Source organism: Emydura macquarii, unplaced genomic scaffold (genome assembly GCF_026122565.2).
Source record: "Emydura macquarii macquarii isolate MOO-44397 ecotype Brisbane River unplaced genomic scaffold, CSIRO-AGI_Emac_v2 contig_691, whole genome shotgun sequence".
NCBI classification, from domain to species: domain Eukaryota; kingdom Metazoa; phylum Chordata; order Testudines; family Chelidae; genus Emydura; species Emydura macquarii.
In genome coordinates, this window is record NW_027130828.1 from 4,069,663 (window position 1) to 4,096,831 (window position 27,169).

The 27,169-nt window shown below is 41.6% G+C and overlaps 1 protein-coding gene across 6 annotated transcripts in view; it reads left to right on the forward strand.

Moving 5' to 3' along the window:
- TTLL11 (tubulin tyrosine ligase like 11) overlaps positions 1 to 27,169 on the forward strand; it is a 113,482-nt gene that overhangs the window by 71,549 nt on the left and 14,764 nt on the right. For 4 of the 6 annotated variants that reach the window (XM_067541758.1, XM_067541759.1, XM_067541761.1 and 1 more), the window contains 2 exons: positions 17,947 to 18,204; positions 21,897 to 22,003. In XM_067541758.1, the coding sequence (XP_067397859.1) occupies positions 17,947 to 18,204; positions 21,897 to 22,003 (365 nt within the window). Of the gene's footprint in view, positions 1 to 17,946; positions 18,205 to 21,896; positions 22,004 to 25,138; positions 25,169 to 27,169 lie in introns of all 6 variants that reach the window. The other 2 variants (XR_010918585.1, XM_067541760.1) reach the window with 2 other exon arrangements.

Below are 27,169 nucleotides of genomic sequence, written 5' to 3' on the forward strand. Positions count from 1 at the left end.
GGAAGCTAAAATTCCCCAAATATCAAGTCATTGACCTTTGAAGCAAAACTGCTCTGCCAGCCCACCCATGTAAATCATGGACCCTCTGTTTCTTCTGACAGACTCAGAAAACATTTACCTTTAACCATCGGAAAGAAGTGGCCCTAACTTGGAAGTGGAGAATAAGTAGTCAGTGGGGAAGATAACTTTATTTGGCAGAATCATATTTATTAGCTGTTCAGGAATAAGATCATGACTTTAGTTAGTCAACGAAAGTCTGAGAAGTATCCTCTTTGATCTTTGGAAGGTTGTCCTCAAATTGTGTCCTGTGAAGACTAGAGATGATTTCAGTTTATAGAATCTATTTTTGTGTCTCCATAACAAAATCTTACAAATTAGACTATGTTGTCCTGAGGTCAGGATTGCAAATCCTCAGGGTTGAGAGAAACACTCTAAGACATTAGAGAATGAACACAGTTATGGCCTGTTATGTTCTCATCAGGGTGCAGGAAAATATCTTCCTATATTATGATCTCTGTTATTCACAGAATGTTTCTTATGAAACATAACTGTAAGGGCATCCAAACACATTTTAGGGCTTCAGTGTTCCAGAAATATGTTATTAACCACCAGTACCAAGAGAAGAATGATTTGAAAGCTAGCGCGCGCGCTCTCTCTCTCTCTTTCACTCACTCAAACCCATTAAATAAAATAAACTGCTTCTACACAATTCGCCCAGGGCTAAGAACACCAGCAAGAGGAAAACTAGTTTCCCTTTTTCCCCTTTTTAATTAACAGGGTTGAAAGTGGGGAAGTGAGAATTTATATTGCAATACACAATGTTCTGGCAAGTATGGTAAATGTGTAATTAACAAGTCTAGTAGTTACCAGTGCATTTCCAGAAGCAATTCAGAAAGTCGGTTTTGGTCTAAAAAGGCCTATATGGTTTGAGTCTCCACCACATTAGAACTGGCCCCTCTCCATATGTAGTGGAGTTGCGTTCAACTGGAACACACTATCTATCCCAGACTAGCTGAGGGGTATTGGTAAGAATTTTAGGGGACTGAAGTCCTAGAGTTTGTTCCAATTTTTGATCCAACAGAGTCCGTCTGAACTTTCGGGTATGAGGCCAGGCTCAGTTCTTAGTTGGGGTGTGGCTGAGGTGGAGTGCCACCATAGTGTGTGGTGTTGTATGGCAAGAGGAGTTCCTCCTTCGGTTGATTTATCAGCTTTGTGGCTTGGTTGTTTGAATTACAGTAAAGTTGTTCATGTTCTCATAGCAGTGTAATTTTTACATAAAAATGAATCTCCAGGCTTGCAACACTCTGATGAGCAGGACAAAGTATACAGGGGATCCCGCTCCTTCATTAATGAGAACACTGCTGCACAACCCCCAGGTTACTTCTACCTAGCAGTAAGAGTACGTATGTGACCCAAGGTAAAGGACAGTGCTTAACACCGTGGATGAAATGCTGGCCCCGGTTGGGTCAATGACCTAACTCCCACTGATTTCAGTGGGGCCAGGAGTTTACTCCACATCCCTTCAAACACATCCATTATCTATTCCTGTACCCATCTGCTTTGTTCCCTTCCATATCTGAGTGGATGGGGAGCAAGCTTGAAACCTATGTAACTATGGTTAGCATCCAGTCACACTTACACTGCATCACAACAGCCTTGTGCATTCTGCAGGGACTTCCAGGATCAAGGTCTGAATGAGGATATTCTTTAACCGTTGCTTGGAATTTGCTTTTGGAGTATGCAAGAAATGGATGGAAAATGTTGCATGGGAGTCGTGTTGCATATGAGGTTTTGATTTTGTGTTTCTTCTTTAGTGATCTGTTGTACAGTACCTCACAAGCAACATTAGGAAAATGGGATATGTCTTGTGCTCATGTGTATTTTGATGAAATAATGGTGGAAGTGAAAATCCTGCCATAAATTGTCAGTCTGATAGCTTCTCTCCTCGGCCTTTGTTTCCGGAAAATGTTTGTACCTTCTCTTCTTCATTAATGCACATGTTACAGACAGTGCTCATGCTATTCCTTGATTGGATGACCCTTTGGGAGTTATGTCATCCAGTTTACCCTTGTGTTCCATAGATGGCAGATGGCAGCTTAAGCTCAGAGAAAAATGTAATGATGCATTGCAAACAAGTACCATTTATCTAGCAGTAGGGCAGGAAAATATGTTGTGCATTTTTTCCTTGGCAAAAAATGCAGATCAAACTCAAACTGTATTTTTATAGACTGTGTGTCTGACTCTTGTATTCTTAGCTAGATAGTTTTTCTTAATTAAGCACATTGAGGGCACATATTTATGTTAACCAGTGAACAGAAATTGGGTGTATATAACTAGAATTAATTTGGGGACTAATAACTTCCCCTCGAAGGGAGATGGGTTTTGGTAGTTGTAGTAATGATGTTTGTTATGGCAGTACCTAAGGGCCAACCAAGAATGGGGTCTCATTGTGGCAGGTACTGTACAAACATGGAGTAGTAGACAGCCTTTGTCTAAAAGAGCTTACAAACTACATAGGTCTTTTCCATCTTTAACCACTTAATCTTATATGTAAGAACAACCAGCCCTTTGTTTCTTTGTGTTAGGGGCCAAATGGGAAAACACTACCGTCTCAATCGCTTTTGATATGAATATTAAATTGCTTGTTGAATTTGAAATCCTTGAAATAGTTTGCAAAGGAACCATGATCAGAACATGATTGCTTGAGGACAGGTGTTCCCATAGCGACCTTGGGTCCTTCTGGAGACACAGGTACTCAAAAGGAAATCTTATTTTCAGTAACCCAGCTGGGAACAGGTTAAGGAGCAAGCAGATAGTATGATTAAGATGGATAAAGATTAGCTGGAGCTTCATACTAGCTATTCCATAAAACTTAGACAAATGTCCTGGATGAAAATTTGGAAAATGAGAATTGTGAAGGTTAATTTGAAAACTGTCATTTTTATATAGGAAAAAACAACCCCCAAAGTAGATTTTATAAATTGTCCACCCTCTCCTGATCCAGAGATCAAAGCTGCAGATATTTGGTGTAGAGAATGCAAACAACATGGGGTAAATAATTTCTGAAGGAAGATAAAAGTATAAGCAAAATACTGTGGTTGTGTGCAGTATTTTTGATTTTATAATTGTCTATATCCAATGTGGCCTTCAGTGTACAGAGGTTGGACACCTGTGCTTTATTAGCTCTGAAAAATGACTATTTGCATTTGATACATTAATAGCCTCTTTATGCTTTTTAATTTCAGCCTTCCAGATATCTGTATGGACTCAAAGCAAAGAATTCGTCCAATATCAGGCAGATTGCCACGATCAAATCTTCAATTTTCAAAGTTTGAAATAGTCAGGTATTCTAGTGATGAGGCATGGTTACAATTAGAGGGCTAAGAGTATGTGAGATAACCTGCAACCTCTGTTGTTTTACCAGTAGATATGATTAGGTAGTGAGCATCTAGTGTTTCTGTCCCTCTGCTACAGGAAACAGGACAAAGATGATCCATAACGTGGCCATCATGAATTATAATAGTAATGGCAATAAGCTTACTTGACTGGGTTCTTTGGGCACTAAGAGGCAGTAACAGACTAGAGGAGAATATCGAAAGCACAAAGGGTAGTGAGGTATCCACTGGGAGTTGGTTGCTTGATTCCCAGGTATGCCTTTCAACACCCCACCCCCCCCATCTCCTCCAACTGTCCAGGGTGCCAGGTACAACATGGATGTCTTCAGCTAATACAGAAGAGAGGGAAGCACTGTGGTGATACCTTAATTTAGTAATGGCACAAAATGAAAGTACTCCACCAGTGTTAATAAACAGCATGTGATTTTATGTAGCTGTGGACTTCTTGGATATCCAGAAAGAAAATTTAGCTAAACTGCACATTTTTAATCCAGAGAGAGAGAGTGTATGTTATGATGAGTGATTAAACTCAACAAGATGTTATTACAACAATAACTTAACAAGTGTTATTAGAGATCAGCTGTGGACACAGCTTTCCCAAAACCACATTCTGATTGGCTAATTTGTTTTTTGTGATGTCATCATGCACCAATTCCCAATGGTGAAATGCCCACAGTATTCTGGGCCTGTGCCCATTATGTTTTGCATGTTCTCTCCCATTAACATTTAAGATATCCTTTGAAAATGGGATTGAAGACTGAAGGGCTGGAAAATACCAGTTTTAAACTACCACCTTCCCATGGAAGTCTCGGGAACTACCATTTCAATGCAGTTGGTGGCCCTTTCAGCTACTTTTAAATTACTTTCTACTCCAAAAGTTAAATTTGGAGCTGTTTTGATATTCCAGTTTTATTGTTTTGTAAAAAAAAAAAAAAAAAAAAAAAAAAAAAGATTAAACTGACTGCTTAGCCAGAGACTGCCAAATAATTCTCAAGATGGACTTTGCACCTGACAGGATCAGGCCTATGATTAGAAATCTGAGGGCCATATCTATGTTTCTATAAAATGGAGCATATGGTAGTCATAATTTTTAATAAGGAGGTAGGGGCTTTCAGATCAAGATTGTATGATGGGAGCTATAGTCTCAGCAGGCCACACCTCTTTTTCTTAACAATGTGGATGTGATGGGCAATACTTTTGCTACACCAGTGGTTCTCAACCAGGGGTACATGTACCCCTGAGGGTACGTAGAGGTCTTCCGGGGGTACATCAACTCCTGTAGATATTTGCCTGTTCTTACAACAGGCTACATAAAAAACACTAGCAAAGTCACTACAAACTAAAATTTCATACAGACAATGACTTGTTTATACTGCTCTATATATTATACATGGAAATGTAAGTGCAATATTTGTATTTCAATTGATTTATTTTATAATTATATGGTAAAAATGAGAAAGTAAGCAATTTTTCAGTAGTAGTTTGCTGTGACACTTTTGTATTTTTATGTCTGATTTTGTAAGCAAGTCGTTTTTAAGTGAGGTGAAACTTGGGGTACACAAGACAAATCAGACTCCGGAAAGGGGAACAGTAGTACGAAAATGTTGAGAGTCAGTGAGCTACACCACGTATGAAGTCAATCAGCCATACAAACCAGTAAGCATTGGCGTAGTTGATTTCTCCCAGAGTTGATTGGTCTAACAACTAAATCCTGAGGATTCCCTCTGAAAATTAAATGTAAAGAGCTAGCAGTTAGCACAGCCATTGAAACTGCAACAAAACAAAGCTTTAATGCTGCTATACTTAAATATAATTGGCTACAGTAACAGATCAATGTACAGTGCATGATGTTCTTGAATTTGCTTTTAAAGTGTGCAGTGTTTTCAGAATAGTAAAAGTTCACTGGAAGCCATAAAGACAGAGTTAAAATGAAAACAAAATTATGACTGTTATAAGCCAGGTACAACCTCTTTTTGGAGTAGCAACAGTTTGCACTTGGTTGAGACCCAGTTGCAACAAAATCAAAATTTGGGCCTATTAAATTCCTAAAGAAATCTTTTATCAGAAAAAAATGAAGCAGGATATAGTATATCTTGTTTGTTTCTTGGACACATTTATTCATGCTCTTTGGCAACTGCTGAGTATGCTGTGCACCGTGCAATGACCACCAGATCTTGCATGTGAAAGAAGAAAACTAGTGATAATTTATTCATTTTTACCTTACTTAATTGAAAACAAATATAACATTATCCTTATCTGCTCTGCCACTTGCTGGACAGAGACAGCAGTCTCCTGCCAGCTATTCTTCCAGTGTCAGCATGAAATAAAGCTTTGTTTTCATTATTTTTTTTATTATTTAAATTTTATTCATTTAACTTTACATAGTTTTGGAGAGTGCTGTGGAGAACAACTCTTCTAAATTGTACCACAAATTAGAATCCTAGTTTGGCGGGAGTTCTGGAAATATCTCTAGCTTTTCTTTTGTAATGGAAATTCTTCTGGCTTGGGCAGGGGATCTGAATGTTTTTGCTTTGTCCTTTGTCTGCAATGAGTACAGAGACTGCTGTAACATTTTTAGTTATATTTGGGACTGTCAGTGGATCACGTTTTTGGTATTCTTATTTGATGGAGCTCACTATTCTTACTTCATGATATCTGCTTATTGCTATTTACAAGACTATGTACAGTGTGTATATTAACCATATTGGCACGTTTTCCCTCTTTATTTGATGATGCTTGTCTTTTATATCACAACCTCTCTCAGATTTAATAGAATCCACAGCATCTGTGCTACATACGAAAAAAGATTGTTGGTATGTGTGCCGGCACACCTATTCCAGTCAAATTTACAGTAGCTAACAGGAGATGAATAATTTGGTGACAAGAAGTTGCATGTTACCATCTAGCAGATGGAAAGATCCATATGTATGAAGTTTTGAAAAGAACTCCCTTGCAGGATTAAGCACAACCTTTACAGGCACTAGTTTCAGGGAACAATTGAACTGCTCTACTTGCCTGATATTACAGAGGAAGCTTTGTTTCAGAGCTGCCACAGTATGAGGAATATATAGGAGTGCCTCAGTACAGTGTATTTTGTTAGAATTTTTTAGTCCCTCATCTCTTAATAAATTGGTCACATATAGAAATATTCAGCTTCAGTGAACATGTTATGGTTGTATATACAAAAAATATACCATTATCTCTGGAGTTGGCCTGAAACAGTCTTGTTCCAAAAACAGATGCTTTGTGTAACCTGGCATGACAGTCTCATCAGAGCAGGCAAAGGCCTGGCATTTACAATTACTAGGCACTCAGAGAGGCTAGATACAAATGTTTGATATGAAGAACTACTTCATATCCAATGGACTTTGCTTATACCTAACTTCCCCATTGTTGTTTCTTAACCTTAGATGTGTATATATATATATATATACCCCCAATCTGATTTCTATTCCTTACATCTGACGAAGTGGGTTACAGCCTATGAAAGCTTATGCCTGCAGAAATTAAATTTGTTAGTCTTTTTAAAGTGCTGCAGTAAAATTGGGATGAGATTTACCTAATTTACAGTGGGGTGGTGATGATGATTAATTAGATAACTGGTAAAATAATCAGAAAAGAGCATGATGATTTAGGAGCCTCAGTCCTATTTTCAAAAGGGAAGGTGAATGGAATTTAGGACCCTAATTGCCTAAGCTGCTTTTGACATTGGAACTTAGGCTCCAAAGTCATTTAGACACTTTAAAACATTTTGACCAATTTTTTTTACAACAGTTTGAAAACATTAAATGAGTGGTGGTGGTTTTGGTTTCCGCTCTTACTTTGGAAAGAACTGCAGCCATCTTCCACCTTGAGCATGTCTTGTGATAATGCAGTTTGTGTGACATGGAAGCCACCAAGACTTTATTAGGGACCTTTAAAAAGCCCTAGAACAGAAAGGAGTTCAATGAAAGAGGGCAAAATGTGGTTTGCCAATTGATTCACATCCTTCAGGGAAAGTTAGCAGAAAAGAAGAGGAATGAAAATAATTATCATAGGGACGTGTGTTAAAGTTGACTGTGGGCACAGAATGGTTGCAGCCGGGCTAAGGAAATCTGTTCCATTTCGGAAACCATTTGAATGTGTCAAGAGGTACAGATTTACTGTATGTCTAACTTGATCATTGTTATGGTACTGTAGGTGGGTAATGGCTATGTTGATTGTTATTCTGTACTTGAACTGAACTTTATGAGGTGCACTAAATCTAGTCAGGAACACAAAAGATCAGTGTAACAAAAGCAGTAATTTCTTAGTATCCTAGTGTGAATTTAACTTAGTCTTGATGATGGGCATTTAAAAAACTATTGGAAAGAAAATGAAAACTTGAGTATGCTTAGTGGCCACCAAGTAATTACCATCAGTTTTTACACTTTCTGAACTTATAATGATAGCAACCTTCAATGATATCCAAAAGGAGGAGAAAATGTAAAAATATATCATGCTGAATAAACATGAAGCATTTATTTGAGAACATCATTATTTATCTCAGCGTTTGTTTAGGGAATTGGACAATCACAAGAAAGATAAAATAACATTGTGACAGTGTGTGCAAGAGATTTCAAGCGAAAAATAACAGAGCTGCCTACACACTGTCTTTTTTAATATAATGTTGGAGCTTATACATGTAGTGTACTGTATATGAATGTCTTCTTAGATAGTATGATCTTTGGAAGAGGGACCGACCATATATACATATGTATTGGTACATCACTTAGCACATGGCCTGCCTGAAGCTTCTGAGCACCATTGATGTTCAAATACTTAATAAGAATCTAACAGCAATCCAATAGTTAAACTTCCTAAGCTTTTTCTAGTTTGACTCTTTTTTCCACAATGATGTCAATTGGATTACACCAGTGATAATTTGGTTGGCTGGGTGGAGGCCCAGATTTGAATGTGGTGCAAATTTTGACTTTTGGAAATTTCTTTCTTTGGTTTCAGTGAATTAATTATCCATAAAAGCACAAGGTGTTTTAAGGAGAAATTTGAATACACTTGCCCATTGCAAGACGAAAAACTGTTTAAGGAGGACTTAAACAGAAAAGCATTTGAAGCTTGAAACATGTCATGGGCATGATGTAATGATAATACCTAGCTCCTATATAGCTATAATGAGTAGTATTAATAAGATTATAACTCTTATATACATATAATGAAGATTGCTTTGCTACTTTATCTTTAATTCTGACTGCATGTAGAATGCCCTCAACCACCCCATGCAGAAACAGACTTATGCCTCAGACAGACTTTTAGCAGACTTCATGCAGAACAGCAATATGTGCAGCACATTTTGTGGGGGAGGATTTGACACCTGGGGATGCAGAGTTCTGAGTTTTCATCTCAAACAAATGGTCAGGCTTCTGTTTCCTATGCTCATAGATTTACTCCTCTACTTTTCTCCTGATAGCTTTAAATGTAGGGCAGAAGCTGGGTGAATTGCATGCCGTTAATGTAAGAGTGCAGGTTCTCAATTGGCTGTATGCTCCAACCATACTTTGGCAGACTGGCCATGAGGAAGCTAAGTGAGATGTATAGTATAAGTATGTAGTTTGCCAGTGCTGACACTGTATCCATAGTTAGCGCTGAGATGAGATTTTCATTTCAGTGCCTGCTTAAAGGTTCTTACAACTTTTTGGGGAAAGTACTTGATGGGTGGAAATTTCTCATGCTTTTTCTTTGCTCAGAGGTGAGGGATTTTTTTAATGGTTGATGAAATACCTCTTTGACTTAAATGAGTGAGAAAGTGTTGCTTTTAAGAAACATTTTCAACATCCTAATTTGCCCCCTCATATAAACATTTTTCTTTTGGAATTGGAACCTAAGCGTGTCAGTTGTCTGCAAGGGTCTTGTCTACACTGAGAATTTGAAGGAGCTCCTCCTGCATTGGTCTAGTGAGTGCTACTACAGACTGATCAACAGATTTATTAGTACCATCTAGTCCTTCTTTGAGCAAGGTGGTAAAAGTACTGCACCAGTGCTAGACTGGGGGTGAGGCAATTCCCTGAAATGTTCATCAGACATGGAGCCAAGGAGGACTCGTTCTTTGCTATGTTAGGACAAAATGGGTGAGAAATTAAATATAAGCAAGTGGGGAAAATAGCGTATTGTGGACATGAAAGCTCTCTGCTATCACTGTGCTTGGTGTGTCTGAGTAGCTTAGCTATCAGTTAGCATTTATGTAGAGCTTTACATTTTCAAGGCATTCAAACATTACTTAATTAATCCTCACAAACACTCCTTTGAGGGAGATAATTAAATATTGTCATCCCAGCCTACCTTCTCTTTTTCTCTCCAGATGAGGAAACTGGGACTTTTAGAGGTTAACCAATTTGTTGAATGCACACAAAACATGTCATTGTCAGAGGCACAATTAGAACTTGGTAGCTGGTTGCTCCGGCACTGTTCTTTTAGTCCATTAGACCTCACTGCCTGGTAATTTTCTTGATTGATTTTAGGTACATGCAGAGATAGAAGAAAATTGAAACAAATCTGCATTTTTGTGTGTGATTATTTATTCAAATAAAGTCACAGCCATAACTTAGCCAAATTGCACGTAATCTCTTCCTGTGTGCCTTAATATATAGGGATGTTGCTTGTAAATGAAACAATCCCTCTAGACTCTGGGGCATCCAGATATGAAGTTGCTTTTGTTTTCTATACTCTTGCTGAAGGGATAGATTGCAGTTATTGACTGAGTATCTTGTAATTTGAAGTACTGAAGCACTAAAGCAGGTCTAAAATATAGATATCTTCACACTATATCATTTTGAAAGTTAGTAACAATAATAGATGAATCACTGGCTAACATTAAAATAACTAAGCCAATCTGTTTATAGAGACCTGAGCTTTTTAAAGAAAATAAACTGGATTCATCTTGTAAATCAATGCATATTACTGTATGCAAACATACTATGTAAATTAAACTAAGTAAGACATCATTTAAATGTTAAGGCATTATAGGAAAAGTGTTGCCTAAAGATTAAATAATCTCCTGCTTGCAAAAACTGGGGAAGGATCTAATTGTTACCTCTTCTTATCTCAGTTTTGGGCCGTGTACTTTGGGATATCAGACATTGCAATAATAAAATGATTTGTAGCGCAAGAGTGTTCAGATGGATCATATAATAATAATTTTGCATTAAGAAAAATATATCATTTATGTTATAAATAACATTTTCATCCTGTTTGTGACTATGGAAAACTGAAGTTAAGAACATATTATGATAATAGGTGGACCAAACTGTTTTAGTCCAAGTAAGTTAATTAATTTAGAACTCATGAATGTTTTTTCAATGCTGGGTTTTTAAAGCAAATTTCACTGATATGTTAGAGGTTTCATTTCCTTTGGAGATTTGTAACACTTGTACTGCATTGTCTACCCAATTAAGTCCTTTTCACTAATAATTAACTAGAGATATTTTCTGAGCTGTTAGGCTAAACATAGGCACATAACAAGGAATGCAAAAATAAGACTCAGAAAGGTTGAGGTATTGGATGGCTTGTGGAAGTTGTAACAGGATACAAAGCTTTTTGTCTTCTAGTCCTCTGGTTCAGACTCAGTACAGAAAGGTAGTGTTATCTGTTATAGAACTATCTTATGTTATATATCTGGTGACCTCTGTAAAATGAATTGGGGGATCTCAGGATAGTTACTAGTGAACACTGGTTCACTTTACAAAAAAAATTATCACAAATGGGTTCTGCTGGAACTGCCAATTAATGCTATAGCAGATAATACTGATAATACATTTTAGTTTCTAAAGTACTCAGAACCCAAAGGCCTCTGCAAACAAAACATGTAATTAAAATAAAAATGTACCCAAAGGGCAGCATCCTTCAATAGACATACCAGAGCTTGTACAAGACTTTAGGCCCCAGTTGCCCACCTCCTCAATATCAGTGTTTCTCACAAACAAATAAACAAGCTAGAAATGAAAGAAAGCTTTCCTACTCATCAAGGAGAAAGGCACAAACATGATTTGACTCAGCATTCCAAACTTATGGGCCTCCAGTAAACAGTTCTTCAACCATCTTCTTAAGGCTGTACATAGGGACAACAAATGGTCTCTCAGCTAGACTTTAAGGCTTTGTGAAGTAAAGACTATAACTTCTGCCTTCAGAAACATGTATGCCACTCCCACTAAAGGCAGTGAGTTCCAAATGTATATCTGTGGGCAGAATTTAGCCCTAAAGATATAAATGTGAAGACCCTTGAGCATAGACCAAACTCTCTCTCACCCCTAGAGATCGAGGACTTAAATACAGCTCCTGTTGAAGTCAATGTACGTGCTGACTCCATGACTGAATTTGTCCCTGTTCTTCCAGAACAGCTTTGAGGCATGTTGGCAGGGAAGCTTGCAATGCTGCTGTCAGTCCGATATGTATTCTGTGATAAAGAAGACTTTGCTTTCAAGAGAAGTCAATCCAGCACCCTTTATAAATACTAAATTCTTTGAAAAAAGTTGAGAGTAAAGGTGATTGTCTATGCAAATAAAATGTGTTTAGGTACAATACAAGAAAAGTATTAGGAATTTGAGAATTAAAGCAAATTTTGGTTAAAAAAGACATCTCTGATAAAACACATAGCAGAAGGCAGAGCAATTGGCAAGCATGTAATTATGGCTCATTTGTTATCTGTCTTTGTTGCTGGCCTACAAGGTCATGGGTTTCAAGTCTCATAAAAGGATTTCACCTCATAGTCTATGCTGAAACTGCAGAAACTGCAATACTAGAGGACTGCAAAGTGGTCCTGTCCTTTGTATGAGATGTTAAATTGAGGTCCCTTTTGCCCATCTCATATGACCATTCAAGTGCAAGGTGACACGTTTTGAAAGGTCTTCCAAGGCAGAGACGGAAAACCCCATCACTGAGTCAATTAAAAATAGACTGGATAAAGCACCAGACATGTAGTGAAGGGGATAAGCTGCAATGGCTATTGAGGGCTGCTTGCACCTGCAGGGAATTGCTCCTGTGCAAAGGCATGGACAGCATGCCTCATGGGGGAGGGAAAGACTCAGGCGATAGGTAGAAATTGGAAGACCACAGTGAGGAGACAGCATGGTATTGGGTTACTTTTGGGTCACAGTGATCTATAAACGCGTATAATTTTTTATCCTGGCTGGTGACCACAGGGATGCTGTTCTCCCAATGTGCTCTTGTGACATTTAAGGCTAGGAAGGATTCTGTGGGTAACATTCCCTACATTTTGATCACTGGAAGTTGTAGACATGGCATTCTTAGTGGAGTGCCATTGATTTTGAGATTGGTTTCCCCCTCTCTTCTGTGAGAGCTTACACGCAAATGACCTTTTAGCACACAATGAAGACCTGTATCTCGTTAGCCAGGTTTCAAGCTGGATATGGTAGGATATGTTTAGAAATGTGTTTTTAGGATATTTATTTAGGATTGTTAGGATATGTACTTAGCCTGTATCGAAGAGAGATTTTTTATGTTGGTTTAGTCAATATGTTGTGACTTGTAACAGTACATCTTTAGAAGTGTAAAAATAACATCATTTGTCTCATCGTTAATCCCCATTAGATTAAAGTTGACCGGTAAGATCAGAGCTATTTCTAACCTCCAGCTTTAGATTTTCTTTGTAATGGATCCCCCTCCAACCTCATCCTAAGCAAAGGAAATTGCAGATAGAACAGATGGGCCAGCAGTAGTGCAGATGCATATATGACACGTAGGTGTTGATTTTGTGTTGGCTAGTAACCCAGCAACAGCTGAAGTTAATTTTCTACTTGGGGATGGTGCCACGCAGTCATTGCACAGGAAGTAAGAGAGTAGTGCACTAATCACCTTCTCTAGCTCAGTACTGTTGGCCTTGCTCTCCTGACCCCCTTCCTCTGAGTTACGATTTGATTTCTTCTTCTTTCAGGTAACATGTTGAGAGCTTGTTGTCTAGAATTAGAATTGCTCAGTGTTCGTGTGTGAAACTTGCAGCAGGACTTTTGCTTTCTACAGCCTCTGATCTTTCTTTGTTTAAAAAACAGTTTACTTAGAGAAGAAAAAAATGGGGCTTTTAAACAATGCAAAGGAATCACTGAGTTTTGATGGAAGGCAGCCATCACTGACATGCTGTTTTATTGGACCTGAATAGCACTGGACATAATGAAGCAACAGAAAGCCTCTTTAATGAAATGTTGATTCTTCTTCTTCAAGTGCTTGCTCACGTCCATTCCACTATAGGTCAATGCACGCCTCCGTGCACGGCTACCGGAACTTTTTTCCCCTTAGCAGATCCCGTAGGGTGGATTCCTGCACACATGCCTGGTATATGAGGCGCTGCTGGCCCTACACCCCCTCAGTTCCTTCTTTCCGCCCATGACGGTTACTGGAACTGCCTGCGTTTGCATTGCAAGTGCTTAATTCCCCGTGTTTAAAATTTATACAGGATTTTTTGTGTTAATTTGTTAGTTAGGTTAATAACTGTTGTAGTGGCAGTTAGAGACTTAGAGATCGTCTAGCTCAGACTTTACCGGGAGCAGGTATGCTCCGGTGTCATGGCTTCAAGCCGCATACTTTCGGTGGGAAGACTTTACCACTAACTGACCCCCACTGCCTGAAGCGTGGGGAGAAGCCCTTCGTGAGAAGAGAGGCTTTCAGACCCCCGGAAAATCCGCCTGAAAGCCTGGCTGATGGAGCCCCCGAGCCGGCTTTGAGTCATCCTGCTTCGCTGTGGTATCCAGCATGCCACCGGTGCAGAGGGCACTGTCGGCACGACCTGACTCAGCACCACAAAGACGGAGCGTGAATACTCCCCTGCACTGTCGGAGCAGACGGGGTGGAGCGCCCCTACTGGCACCGTCGACTTCGGTGGGCGAAGGGCGGCAAGAGCCTTGTTGACCTTGCATACGCCACCGCCACCCATGTCCCTCCACTTTATCGAGGGCAGAGAGGTACAGGTGCTGACAGACAGTATAGCGACCATGTACTACATTGTCAGGTGGTGGGATCCCATTCATCAGCCTTATGAAGGGAACCTATCGGTCCTTAGGACCTGGCGCTGATCACCTTGGGGGTGAGGAACGGTGAGTCGGACCGCGTCAAGGGGTCTCTCTTCCTCACCACGAAGGGTTGCGGCGCCCACTAAGGGCATCTACGACCATTGGGGGGGCGTGGAGTTTCCCCAAGAGGAGTCCGTCTGTATCAGACTGCAGCACGAGGTGTCCACGGTGCTGCTCTTTCCATGGCCGAGGGGCTGGGGCGCTCGCCAAAGCTATCCGTCTGTAGCGGTCAGAGACCTTCTTATTCACTTTCCCGCCTTTCCCCTCCTGCGTACAGTCCTGCTCAACTAGGAGGGGTTAAACAGATGCCATCTCGTTTTGTTCCGGCTGGGCCATGCCAGCATGACTTCAGCATGCTGTTGGATTTCTCAATCGCCCGCCACGGGAGCCTCCGAGCCAGCGCGATCCCAACTCCAAGGATCACGGTCACCTGTGGTGCCTGGGCCCTTGACACCTCAGGGATTGATAGATGGGTGGCCGAGAGGCGATGAGTGAGCTGCTCAAAACAAGCCTAGTGAGTACCGCTGGGTAGCAGGAAGCCCTCCACACAGGTCATGTACTGGGTTAAGTGGAAGTGTCTGTTGCCTTCCGGGAGTAGTCCTGGGATGCTCTGCCTGGCCTCACGCCACTATAGGCAATCCAGGAAATACTTGCCACAGCTAAAGCTCCAGGGACTGACTTTGGCCTCCCTGAAGGCCCACCAAGCAGCCATATCAGCCTTCCATCAATTGCTGGAAGGAGGATTGCGATCCTCCCATCAGATGGCGGTTTGGTCCCTGAAAGGGGTGGGAGGCTCTATCCGTAGGCCCGCAACCCAGTGCCTCCCTGGGATCTCGACCTGGTTCTTCCCGGCCCATGGCACCCCCCCTCTTCCCTCAAATCCACGGCGTTGTGCCCTTTACTCTGGCCTTCTGGGAAGGTGGCCTTCCTGGGGGTGTTTACCTCGGCAAGGAAGGTCTCCAGGATCAAAGCTCTGACCTCAGAGCTCCCCCCCATACTGTAGTATATAAGATAAAGTTCAGTTGAGACCGCACCGGGCCTTCTGGCCCAAGGTGGTCGCCCAGTCTCATTGGACCAATCACATATTCTCCCAGGTTTCCCCGAAAGACACGGTTTGGAAGGGAGGAGAAGGTAGCACTCACTAAAACGCGAGTGGGGCCCTGGCTTCTACAGCAGATGTATGAGGCCGTTCCGGAGAGCGACGCAGATCTTCCTCACAGCATCTGGCCAGATGAAAGGTTCACCGGTCTCCACCCAGCGCAGTTTCCTTGGGAATAATTTCCTGCATCGCGTTCGGCCACGAACAGGTGAAGGTGCCTCTTCCAGATGCCACAGCTCAGCCAACAGAGCTCAAGCTCCATCCACAGCCTCCCTAGCGGAAGTGCTAAGGCAGGGCATCTACAAAGCAGCTGCCAGGCTGGCGGTGCATACCTTCACATCCCACCACGCCTCTGTCTAAGGCGCGGGAAGGAGTGGGCTTCAGCAGGGCTGGGCTGCCAGCAGCTCGCCACTAACTCTGGCCCACCCCCAGGGTATTGCTTGTTAGTCACCTATAGTGGTATGGACATGAGCAATCACTCGAAGAAGAAAACAAGGTTACCTACCAGTAACTGATGTTCTCCGAGATGTGTTGCTCATGTCCATTCCACAACCCACCCCCCGTCCCCACCGCCGAAGTTGGTGGAAAGAAGGGACTGAGGGGCGTAGGGCTGGCAGCGCCTCATATACCACGGTATGTGTGCGGGACTCCAGGGGGCGCCGGAGCCGGCCCTACAGGATCTGCTAAGGGGAAAAAAGTTCCGGTAGCCGTGCACGGAGGCGTGCATACACCTATAGTGCAATGGACGTGAGCAGCACGTCTCGAAGAACAGCAGTTACTGGTACGTAACCTTGTCTTTGTAACTGGAGACCCTTTAAATAGTGGTGTCCATAGTAGCATTTCTAGCCAATACACTTTGGTTTTATGAAGTTAACTCTTTATTGTGTTAGATAGCTTGGTGCTAGACTAGTAGCCTACTGCAGTGAGCTGGGGGAAATGAGACTGCTGTGAGGGATACCCTGATACATGTATACTCAGAAGTGTGACAGATTGCACTGACATGATGAGCATTGCAGTAGAATGCTGAACTTTCAGGGGGCATTTAGATAGGCAGGATCTTCTTAACCAAAGTGGACTGTGCCCAGAAAATCTGGGCTAATACCATCACTCTTTTAAAAAGTGTCATAGGATTTCAATAACCAGAAATTGTCTGGACTTCAACTTTGTCCCATCGACTATCCACATCCTGACCCATCATGTCACTCTGGAGTACTTGTTCAGCATTTTATTATTATGATTTGTTATGTCATGGACCAGGACCCCATTGTGCTAGGCATTGTACAAACCCAAAACAAAAAAAACCAAGCCCTGCCCCCAGGAGCTTACAATCTAAATAGATAAGACAGGTGCAAGGTGTGGGAAGGCAGATAACACCCAGGTGGAGTGAATAATGTGATGGCTGCAAACATCATGTTAGTTACATGATTTTTTGGTGGTGGGGAGTTAGTTAAGAGGGCATCAGCTGAAGGGTAGGGGGTGATGGGGACAAGAGGGTAAGAGGAGTGCTGTTGAGGTGAAGAGACTGTGAGGGAGAGGCAGGGTTGGAGCAAACAGCTAATTAGCACAGGGCAGAGAAAGTCCACTCAAAGCTTTAGAGAGTTCTCTGAAAGTCCAGTGGTCCCTGCTTTGGCTTTTCTGCCCTGGTCAGGTTCCATGTCACAAAAAACACTATCTCCATTGGCGATTTGTGCAGAAATGACACAGACTATATTGGCATTGAGTGTGAAAAAACAGTTCACCCTAGAAGTGGGTCCTCTGTGTCCTGGTTGAAGCACATCAGTGGAGTATTGGGAAGCTTGCACTGCCTCTGCCCATGCTATGTATCTGATTTTTGGAGAATGCAGGGCTTACATTCTCAGAGCTGTTAATCTAGCATTTTGACAAATGTGGAAATTCACTTTAAAGTTAAAAAAGAAAATGAGATACGGTCTTGAATGTTCAAACCTATATGAAAGTTGTCTGATTGTCAGAGGTGCTGAGAACCCCAAACTATCATTCATTTCCAAGAGAATTATGGATGCTCAGTAGCACTCAGAATCAGGCCATTTAGTTTTGTAATTATAAATTTAGCTGCTTAACTTTAGACAGCAGAGTTTGAAAACTCTGGCTCATATCTCTTTACACACTCGTATAGTACAAGTATAAAGGTCTCCTAAACTAGAAATAATTTATTCCTTGAAATTTATAGACAAGTGAACTGAGTTTTTTTTTAATCTTCTCATTTTGAACAAAGTTGCTTGTATGATTTCTTCCAGCCCAGAATGAATTTTTACATCCAAGTTATCATATAAATCCCTGAAAATAGGATTTAATGCTAAAGATGCTGATAGTCATAGTGGATTGATACAGTGTCTTACAGTGATAATCTTATCACAAAGTACAATTACTGTTTGTGCTGCAGATCCCAACTGTCTGAGTATGCATCAGACCCAAAAGAAGACCTATTGGAACCAGAACCAACAAACAAATTGGAACATGATATCCGCAAAAATCCAGAAGCCAGCTTACCCTCCCTTTGTCTCAAGCAAGTGTTTCCAAAGTATGCCAAACAGTTCAGCCATCTGCGACTGGTGGACAGAATGGCTGCATTGTTTATCCGATTCCTTGGAGTAAAAGGGACAATGAAGTTGGGACCAACAGGTTTCCGAACATTTATAAGGTTAGTAACTTGAGGCTCTCTAAGAGCATTGCAAAAATGTAGTAGAGGATTTAAGATCTCCCATTCCTATCCAATAGCACTACTATTCTTGTGTTTATGTGATAGAATAGTTAAGACCAAAGAGAATATTTTCTCTCAAACCCCATGGAACAGTTGCAGACTCTTCTGTATTTTCTTTCTTGTCATTGCTGGTTACTGAGATAAATACGTGTACATGTGATCGCATTACCCAGTCTTAGAGAACACAGTTGTTTGCATGGTAGTGAACTGTATTGTCACACGTATGGGATTGTGTGACATCTCTACCTGAATTCTAGTGAATGGGGACAAGAAGAGAGTTCCCATTTTTCACACATTTTATCTTGGTGTTAACAAGGAAAGAAGAAAAATGGCAAATAGGTGACATTGCCATTGGCAGCTGTAGAAATTGTCATGATTCCACATGTTGAGGATTGTCACTTTAAAGGAACAAGCAGCCTGAGCAGAAGGTTTGAAAAATAAAATCCTGAGTATTTTTTTCATACAAATGTCCTTTGATGTAAATGAAGGAAGAAGAAATTGAGCAAATATCTGAATTATGAACAGAATTGTTACTGAGCAGAATCTTTTTCAAAATTTAGAACTCAGAATCAAAAGCTCTTCAAAATGAAAGGACAATGTGGTAATCTTTCTGTGCGTATCTTCCTATGCCATTTGATACAGCTGATTTTCCAAAGCTATTTGGTTAGTGAATTTAGGGTTTTAGTTTTAGGAATCTAGTTGCTTTTGCTCACAAGCCTCATTGTAGCCAATTTTTGTTTTAAATTCTGCCTCATTATAAGCTAATATTTTGATCATATTCCCTTCTCTGAAAATACAGTAGATATAAACTGCTGGAGCAATAGAGGGGTTAATTTAGAGATACCATTGCTCTATATTCTGGCAAAATTGAACTCTACTCAAACCTATATCTCCCAAAAAAGGACAGTAGGGAAATAAGCACAATATATTCTGCCTTAATTCGTTTTCACAGTGTCCATCTCTTGAAATTTGCTCATGAGTCAGCAGTTTATTGGAATAATTATGCTAATATCAGGCCAGCCACACATTTTTTTTTCTTCTGGTAAAACGGGGAATATCCAAGTATATTTATCTCCTCTCTCCTTAACTATGTAAACCTCTTACTCTAAATCACTATCTCAGTATGTGCATAAGAACAGTGTGTATCAGCATTTATTAAGTATCCTTTTTTTTTTTTAATTGGATGGTGGTGTACTTGCTGCCTGTGACATAGGCATTAGCTTTCATGGAAATGGTTGTGATGCCACAAATTGATGATTATCCGTTTGGCTGGGGAATAGGCTGTAAGAGCAGAAGGACTCTAGTTTCATATGACTGGCTTCCTAAAATAGTTAACAAAAATCTAGAATTTATTCATAGATCTGACTCCTTAGTTTAGTTTGTTTTTTCAAAGCTCCCATCTTGCTTTAACTTACGCCCCCATACTCTTTTTTCCAGCTCTTTGAAGTGCATATTTGAGCAATTGAGAGTCCCTTGTACTTGGATGGAGCAGGTCTAAGAAGGTTGAAGGGGATCTAGAATGTAAAGGGGTGTTTAGAGTAAGGGGGTCTATTTTACCTCCTGATGCTGAAATTGACCTGTCCTCTCATCCCTTTGGGAAACTCCTCACTGCTGCTTTGAAGAATTAAACTCCAAATTAAAATGATTGTGTACCTGCTTGTGCTGCTTTGAAAACATCCAGCTAAATATCAGTCTGGATCTTTACTTTGCTAATACAGACTGCATTCTGAAGCGGTTAGGGTTGTCACTCAGTTCAGCTGGCATGGATTGAATCTGTTGAGTATAGACATTATTAAAGAGTTATTTTTTCCTCCCATATTTGTATGTAGAAAAGCAAGTTCTGGAACATTGTAGCATACATAATTCAGATATCAAAAATGAGGAAAATAATAGCATTGGAGATTAAGGTAATTTCCTTTTACGGTACTTATTTGGGTATGAGTCTAGCTTTTTAAGGAAGGCAATAGATCCTTAAAAGAAGATGGGCACACTGACCTGCGGTCCAAAGCTTATTAATTAGGAATACTTGGTTCTTTATTGCACTGCAGGTCGATGGTCTCTAACAAATGTTAGTATTTTTCATGGTCCAGATCTACTTGTTTAATTTCCAGTAAACCAGAGGAATGTGAGTGTATTTGGATTTGGAAATTGTGAAGAGGAGATATTGAAGCAGAGTGGTTTCAGGTTTACTTTCCCTAACTGTGGGTGCATACCCTGCTGTTCCCAGCCAGGAGGGAGACTTTCCAAATGCTGCTCACTGATACATTGTGCACTAATGATTTGCATCAGGAAATTGCAACTTGCGGTGGCAAGGAATTCAATTTATTTTTTCATATACTTTTATTTTGTCATTTTCATTGTTTTTAATGGCTGTGCGTGTTCCAGTTATGCTACAAATATTCTATTTTCTGTCTTTCATTGACTATGACAAAATAAATAAGCAGCAGAAGCAGATGCACTCTTAAAATACAGAGATCCTCTTTTCATCCAGATGCCCTTCGTAGTCAAGAATGAATATAAGCAAACAGAGTAATACAAATTACAGAGAGAAAAATCTGTAGGTCATCTGCTCCATCCACGGGCCAGTGTAGGATTGTTCACTATAGTGTGTTTTTTACTGTTTAATCCAGCTTTGATTTAGATACCTTGGTGATGAGCATAGTATAAATGTCAGGATAGATGGATAGCTATTCCTATTAAAGATTATTCCATAATTATTATTCTCCTCCTCAAATGTGGAGCTTGCCAAGCCATTTTGCGGCAGCCTGGTCGGCAAAGTACAGAGCCCTCAGACCACCATCACATCTGGTCAGTCTGTGATGTGTGACACTGTCTGCCTTTGGCCACAACCACATGCAGAATCTTCTCATTGGCCCCAGGTGTGAAGGCTGGCTGCACACTGAGCCTGGCTACTTGGAAGAGCGAGCTAACAAAACACATGTAACACTTTCTAGCAGAAGCATCTCCTTCTAGAAAAAGGGAGTTTTCAGAGCAAATGTTGCTAGTGTGTTCAGTGCCTTGCAGGATCAATCTCTTAAATACTCCATGTAGCTTTATACAGGCATTTCCAGTGGATCAGTGAATTTCATTCAGTGATAGACTCAGAATAATAATCATCCCAGGAAGGTAGCAGTTTGTAACAATTGGTGAAGACATATTTTTTATGAAAAATATTAAGTGGGTCTATTTTGCTTATCTCTAGCAAAATCCAGCTATTGGAAAAACATATATAGTGCCTTGTTAATCCTGTTGATGTGAAGCTGAACGCATTGAACGTTCAGAATTGATTTACAGGTGTGGCAGAATCCATAGCACTGGATCTGCTCACAGCTACTCCCTAGCAGAGCTGGTTTCTCAGTCTCTGAATAAACGGGGAGGTTCGTTATGTACATGACGTGTTTTAAGTGAGAACATACAGGACTTTCTCCATTATAGCCCAGGTATGTTTAATGCTGGTTTGATTGGTATCTGCAATAAGCTAGATGGCCATGGCTTACTGCTGAGCTCTGTGTGCCTTCAGAGTTGCCCACTTGGCCTAGATAAACCTTTTTCCCAATTGCCTTCCCATGACTTGGCTAACTTTGGATGTAATCTGACTTTTTTTTTCTCTTTATTTGGTTTATATTTAACAGGAACTGCAAGCTAAGTAACAGCAATTTTTCAATGGCTTCTGCGGATATTCTGTACATCGATATCACAAGAAGGTGGAATAGTATGGGAATAGACCAAAGAGAATCAGGTAATTCCATTCCATACCGGGAAAGTATAAGTTCTTCTTTGAGTGATGGTCCTATGTGGATTCCACCGTATGTGCGCCATGCGCCAGAGCCGGAAATGTTAAAAGTAGGGTCCGTCAACCTGCGTGTACTCCTCACATTGCCCACATGGTACATCTGAGGTCTTATATGTCCGTGCGGGTCAATGCCCCTTCAGTTTCCTCCTACCGCCGCATGGCTAGAGTTGGAACTCCATCTTCTCTTTGTAGATCTTGCATAGCAAGTAACATTTTATTAGAAATAGTTGTTAGATTTTAGTCTTAGCATTGTTAGTGTAAAAAAAAAAAAAAAAGTGTTTTTCGAAGTTAGAAGTGAGAATTAGATAAGTCCCCAAGTTTCTTCCCCACCCTGTTTGTGTGGGGAATATGCCAAAACAAGCCAGCTTTAAGAACTGCGCCACATGCCCTTGGTCCTTCTTGGTGAGTGAAAAATACTACCTGAACAAACAGGTATCACTCCCCCTACGAGTACTAGCCTCCCTGAAATAGAGGCAGGACCCGACCAAAGTCTAGTTGGGCAAACCGTTCCACCAACCCGAACCACATACTACATTAGTGACAGATGCATCCCTTGTGGGTTGGGCCTGTCATTTGCAGGGCCACACAACACAAGGATTATGGTTCCCAAGGGAGGCACGGCTGCATATCAACATCCTAGAAATGAGAGCGGTCCTATGTGCTTGCCACAACCTTCTTCCTCTGCTCCAGGACAGACATGTTCAGCTTCTAACGGACAACATGTTGACAGTCTGCTACACAAACAAACAAGGGGAAGCCAGATCCCTATCTCTATGCCAGGAAGCGGTCCGCCTCTGGAACTGGTGTTTGAAACACAACATAATGTTACAGACAACACACTTACCTGGGACAGACAATGTCCTTATAGACAAACTGAGTCGCTCCTTCCATCTCATGAATGGGAGCTTCATGACCCCATTCTCCGTCACATCTTTCAACAGTGGGGAACTCTGGGACATGGACCTTTTTTGCCTCAGCGATGAACAACAAGCTTCCCCTCTTCTGCTCCTGAGGTTTGCTGGGGAAGGGATCGATGGGGCACACCATCCTCATCTCATGGACATCGGATCTCTGATACACCTTTCCACCCATTCCACTAATTCTTCAGGTGCTCCACAAACTGAAACTCATAGCTCCATCATGGCCCAGACAACACTGGTACTTGGACCTGCTACACCTCTCCATCCGCCCCCTCCCCCCCGATCTCCCTTCCCCTCCTACCAAATCTTCTCACACAACAACACAGATGCATCCAACACCCCAATCCAGCACCACTCCACCTCACAGCATGATTTTGGATGGGGCTCACGTATAGATAATGCCTGTTCCTCCCCAATACGACGGGTACTTAAGCATAGCTGGTGTCCAGCAACCAGAGCCAGTTATCAAGCTAAGTGGTGGCGTTTCACTCAATGGGCTTTGAACAATCGTCCTTTATCTAGCATCCTGAGAGTCCTGGACTACCTCCTTCACCTACAACAGTCCGGGCCTTGCACATTCCTCCATAAAAGTTCATCTGGCGGCCATTAATGCTTTCCTCCTGCCAGTGGATGGATTCTCTTTCTTTAGCCATCCAACTGTCACTAGATTTTTACGAGGCTTACTTAATTTGTTTCCAACCATCAGAAGTTCCACCCCTGCCTGGGACCATAACCTAGTCCTTTCGGCACTCACAAGGCTACCCTTTGAACCCTTATACTCCTGTTCCCTTACTCACCTGTCTATGAAAGTAGTCTTCCTTGTGGCTATTACCTCAGCTTGTTGGGTTAGTGAACTAGCAGCCATGATGGCAGTCTGTCCGTCCGTCGTCGTCGTGTCCCCCCCCCCCCAACTTTGTTTTTCCACAAGGGCAAAGTCTCTCTCCGGCTTCACCCTAAATTCCTCCCTAAGGTCGCCTCCCAGTTTCACCTTAGCCAAGTTATCCCCTTCCTGTTTTCTAACCCAAACCTCACTCTTCCAACAGGGAGAGAACCCTACACTCATTTGATGTTAGATGGGCACTGGCCTTTTATCTCCAACACACTCGTCCCTTCAGGACATCACCTAAGCTTTTTGTGACTGCAGCGGATCACTGCAAAGGACGTGTGCTCTCTACCCAGGGTATCTCCTGCTGGATTGTCCATTGCATCACAGAGTGCTACTCTCTTTTTAACATTCAACTCCCACCAAGTATCAGGGCATACTCCACAAGGGCACAGGTGGCTACAACAGCCTTCCTTGCCGACGTCCCTGGGCAGGACATTTGTAAAGCAACAACATGCAAACATTCATGGCTCACTATGCGTTGACTGACACTACGTCCATTGATGCACCTGTGAGTACTGCAGTCCTGCACACTTTAGCTTCTACAGAGCCCTAGCCCCACCTCCATTCGAATTACTGCTCGCTGCGCTTCCCATGGTGGAATCCACATAGGGACCATCACTTGAAGAAGAAGGGGAGGTTACGTACTGTAACAGATGATTTTTTGAGATGCGTGGTCCCTATCTGGATTCCAATCCCGCCCCCCCTCCCCTCTGCTTACGGCTTGATGCCTAGGAGTAAGAGGAAACTGAGGGGGCATCGAACAGCGCGGACATATAAGACCTCGGACGTACCACATGGGCAACGCAAGGCGTGCACGTGGGTCGACGGACATTGCTTTCAACAGTTCGGGCTCTGGCAAATGGTGCACATGCGCATTCATAGTGGGATCCAGGACCACACATCTCGAAGAACCATCAGGTACAGTAAGTAACCTCCCCTTTCTGTTGCTAGATAGCTTTTGCTCTCCTAAGTGCACACCCAACTTCCACTCATATTTGTGGGAACGGGGCCCCTGCCTCTGACTGCAGAATGTAGCCCATTCAGTCTATACTAGTTTCCCTTCATGTGTAGGGTAGGGATGATGTGTTCTACCAGGAACTCACACTGCAACTCAGCTGTTAAATTGGCTCCAAAGTTAAATGATATCAAAAAAGCTGCTTTTTTTTTCAAAAGAGAAATTCATTAAATAACAAAATTCACTGGAGCAGCAAGGTGGGTGTTCCTATCAAGGTACTGCAGATGGCAGCTAACTTACTATATCTTTGTTGGCAATAGAGAGCGAGGCTTCAATCTGAACCTTTGAGGGTAAGTATTCGTTTTAATTATCATTTTAAGGACTAAGAATTGTCATGTTTTAAACAAGTTCTGAAATCTTGCTGCTGCATTAAGCAAAGAAGAAGAAAATAGAAGAAGCAAACCCACCTCTAACGTTGAATATGTATGGTACCAGAAACGTGCCTTTTTGATTAAATTATTAAATAGGGAAATTGATCAGCAGTAGCAGAAGGAAGCTGTTTTTCATGTTTATTGCTTCAAACTAGCATTACCATCTGGCCCATTGTTAATTCTGGATTAGTTTTTCATGTTTTGTTTGCATCTTAAATGACTATGTATAAGCAAAATCCGTACAGTCTGCTCATGTAATGTTGCTAGCCCAGATTGTTTTTGTTTGTTTATTTGTTTGTTTATCAGTGTTTCTCTTTGTTTTGCTGACCAGAACAAGGAGAGGAGAGAAATATTTATTTCTAGATTCTCTAACTAGCAACATCTTCCTCCTCTTTGGTTTCTCTCACACCTCCATTTCCTCCTCTGGCCCATGCAAAATTGCAGTGGTTGAGATCATCTTCTGACTCCCCCTCTTCTGCCAACCCAGGTTCAAGCTTCTTGTCTTAATTCTGTCCCTTCCTACTTAACCAATTTGGTCTCCTTGTATTGCTGCCTTATCTGCTGTGCTCTGCTGGTTATGCCAGCCTTAGCTGCCACTTGTTTGACTGTCTGCTTCATGCCTTCACACTTTCTCCCAGGTGACACCCTTTATACATGACACTGCTCAGTTACACTGCTACCTTCCCCCACCTCGTATCTCTTCTCAAGACCCACATCCTGCCGTGATGGCTTCAAGAAATCAGCACATGTTAAGTGGCTAGGCTTAGGGCAGCTGGGGAAAGTCCTGATTTATCAATATAGTTAGAAAACTAGCACCTCCCCAACAAATATCCCCACAAATGTATCAGTTCGATTGTCTCCCTCCCTCCTGCCCTGTCTTTCCTGTGTTGGTCATGTGCTTAGACTATAAGCTGCTTTGGGCAGGGAGAGTTCCTGTCTTTGGGCATGTACAGTATCCAGTACAGTGCGTCCTCCTGATCCTGACTGGAGCCTCTGGGAACGGCCATTATAGAGGTCTGAAATAATGAGACTATTTGTTTAGTCTCTTCTGATTGTTTGGCTGGACCTTAGGGCTTAATTCAGGCCTCATGGAAGCAGGTGCTCCTTACTGAAGACAGTGGAGATGTAATTGCTTTTACCAGGTCTGAGTTTAGTCCTGATGCCCTGAGGACTTGATAATACAGGAGAATGATAATGGGATATGGAGCCTTTCACATTTCAGGTACTAATAGGTTTCAGCCCTTCGAAGTAGGGGGCTTCATGGTGCCTGATTGTAGTTGAGATGGACCATTCGGTCTTTCTCAACCTACTCCATCTCGACAAGCTTCCATTGAACTGAGTGTGGATAAATAGGCCGACAGGCCAAAATAGTAAAAAGTGACTAGTGACTTTAGGTGCCAATTTGAGACAGAGAATGGTCCTCAGGACTTTGGGAAAATCTGGCTTCTTGTAGGTATCTCAGGTTGAACACCCAGAAATCATTAGTCACTCTTGACAGTCTTGGCTAGAGTCTCTGGTATAGTCAACCTGGCACTTTAATGCCCTATCATCTTCTTTTCTTTGTGTGTCTAGCAGTGAGGATTTTGTTTTCTGCTCTGCAGAATTCCCTTATCTAAAGCAAAGTATTACTGTGTATTAATCTTACTAAACATTTATACTGCAATAGTGTCTAGAGACCCCAAGCAGGAATGGAGCCTGCTTGTTATGTGCTGTATAAACTCATATAAAGTCACAGTCCCTGTCCCAAAGAGCTTGTGATCTGAGAGTACAGTTCCCCTCAGCTTTCCCTGTGCAGAAGATTTGGTCTAAAATGTTTATACTAGACTGCTACCTTTATTCCCACTAGCATCAGCTTTATACTTTGTCTTACTCTACATCCCAACCATGCACAGTAGACTAGTTTTTGGTATACCTCACAAG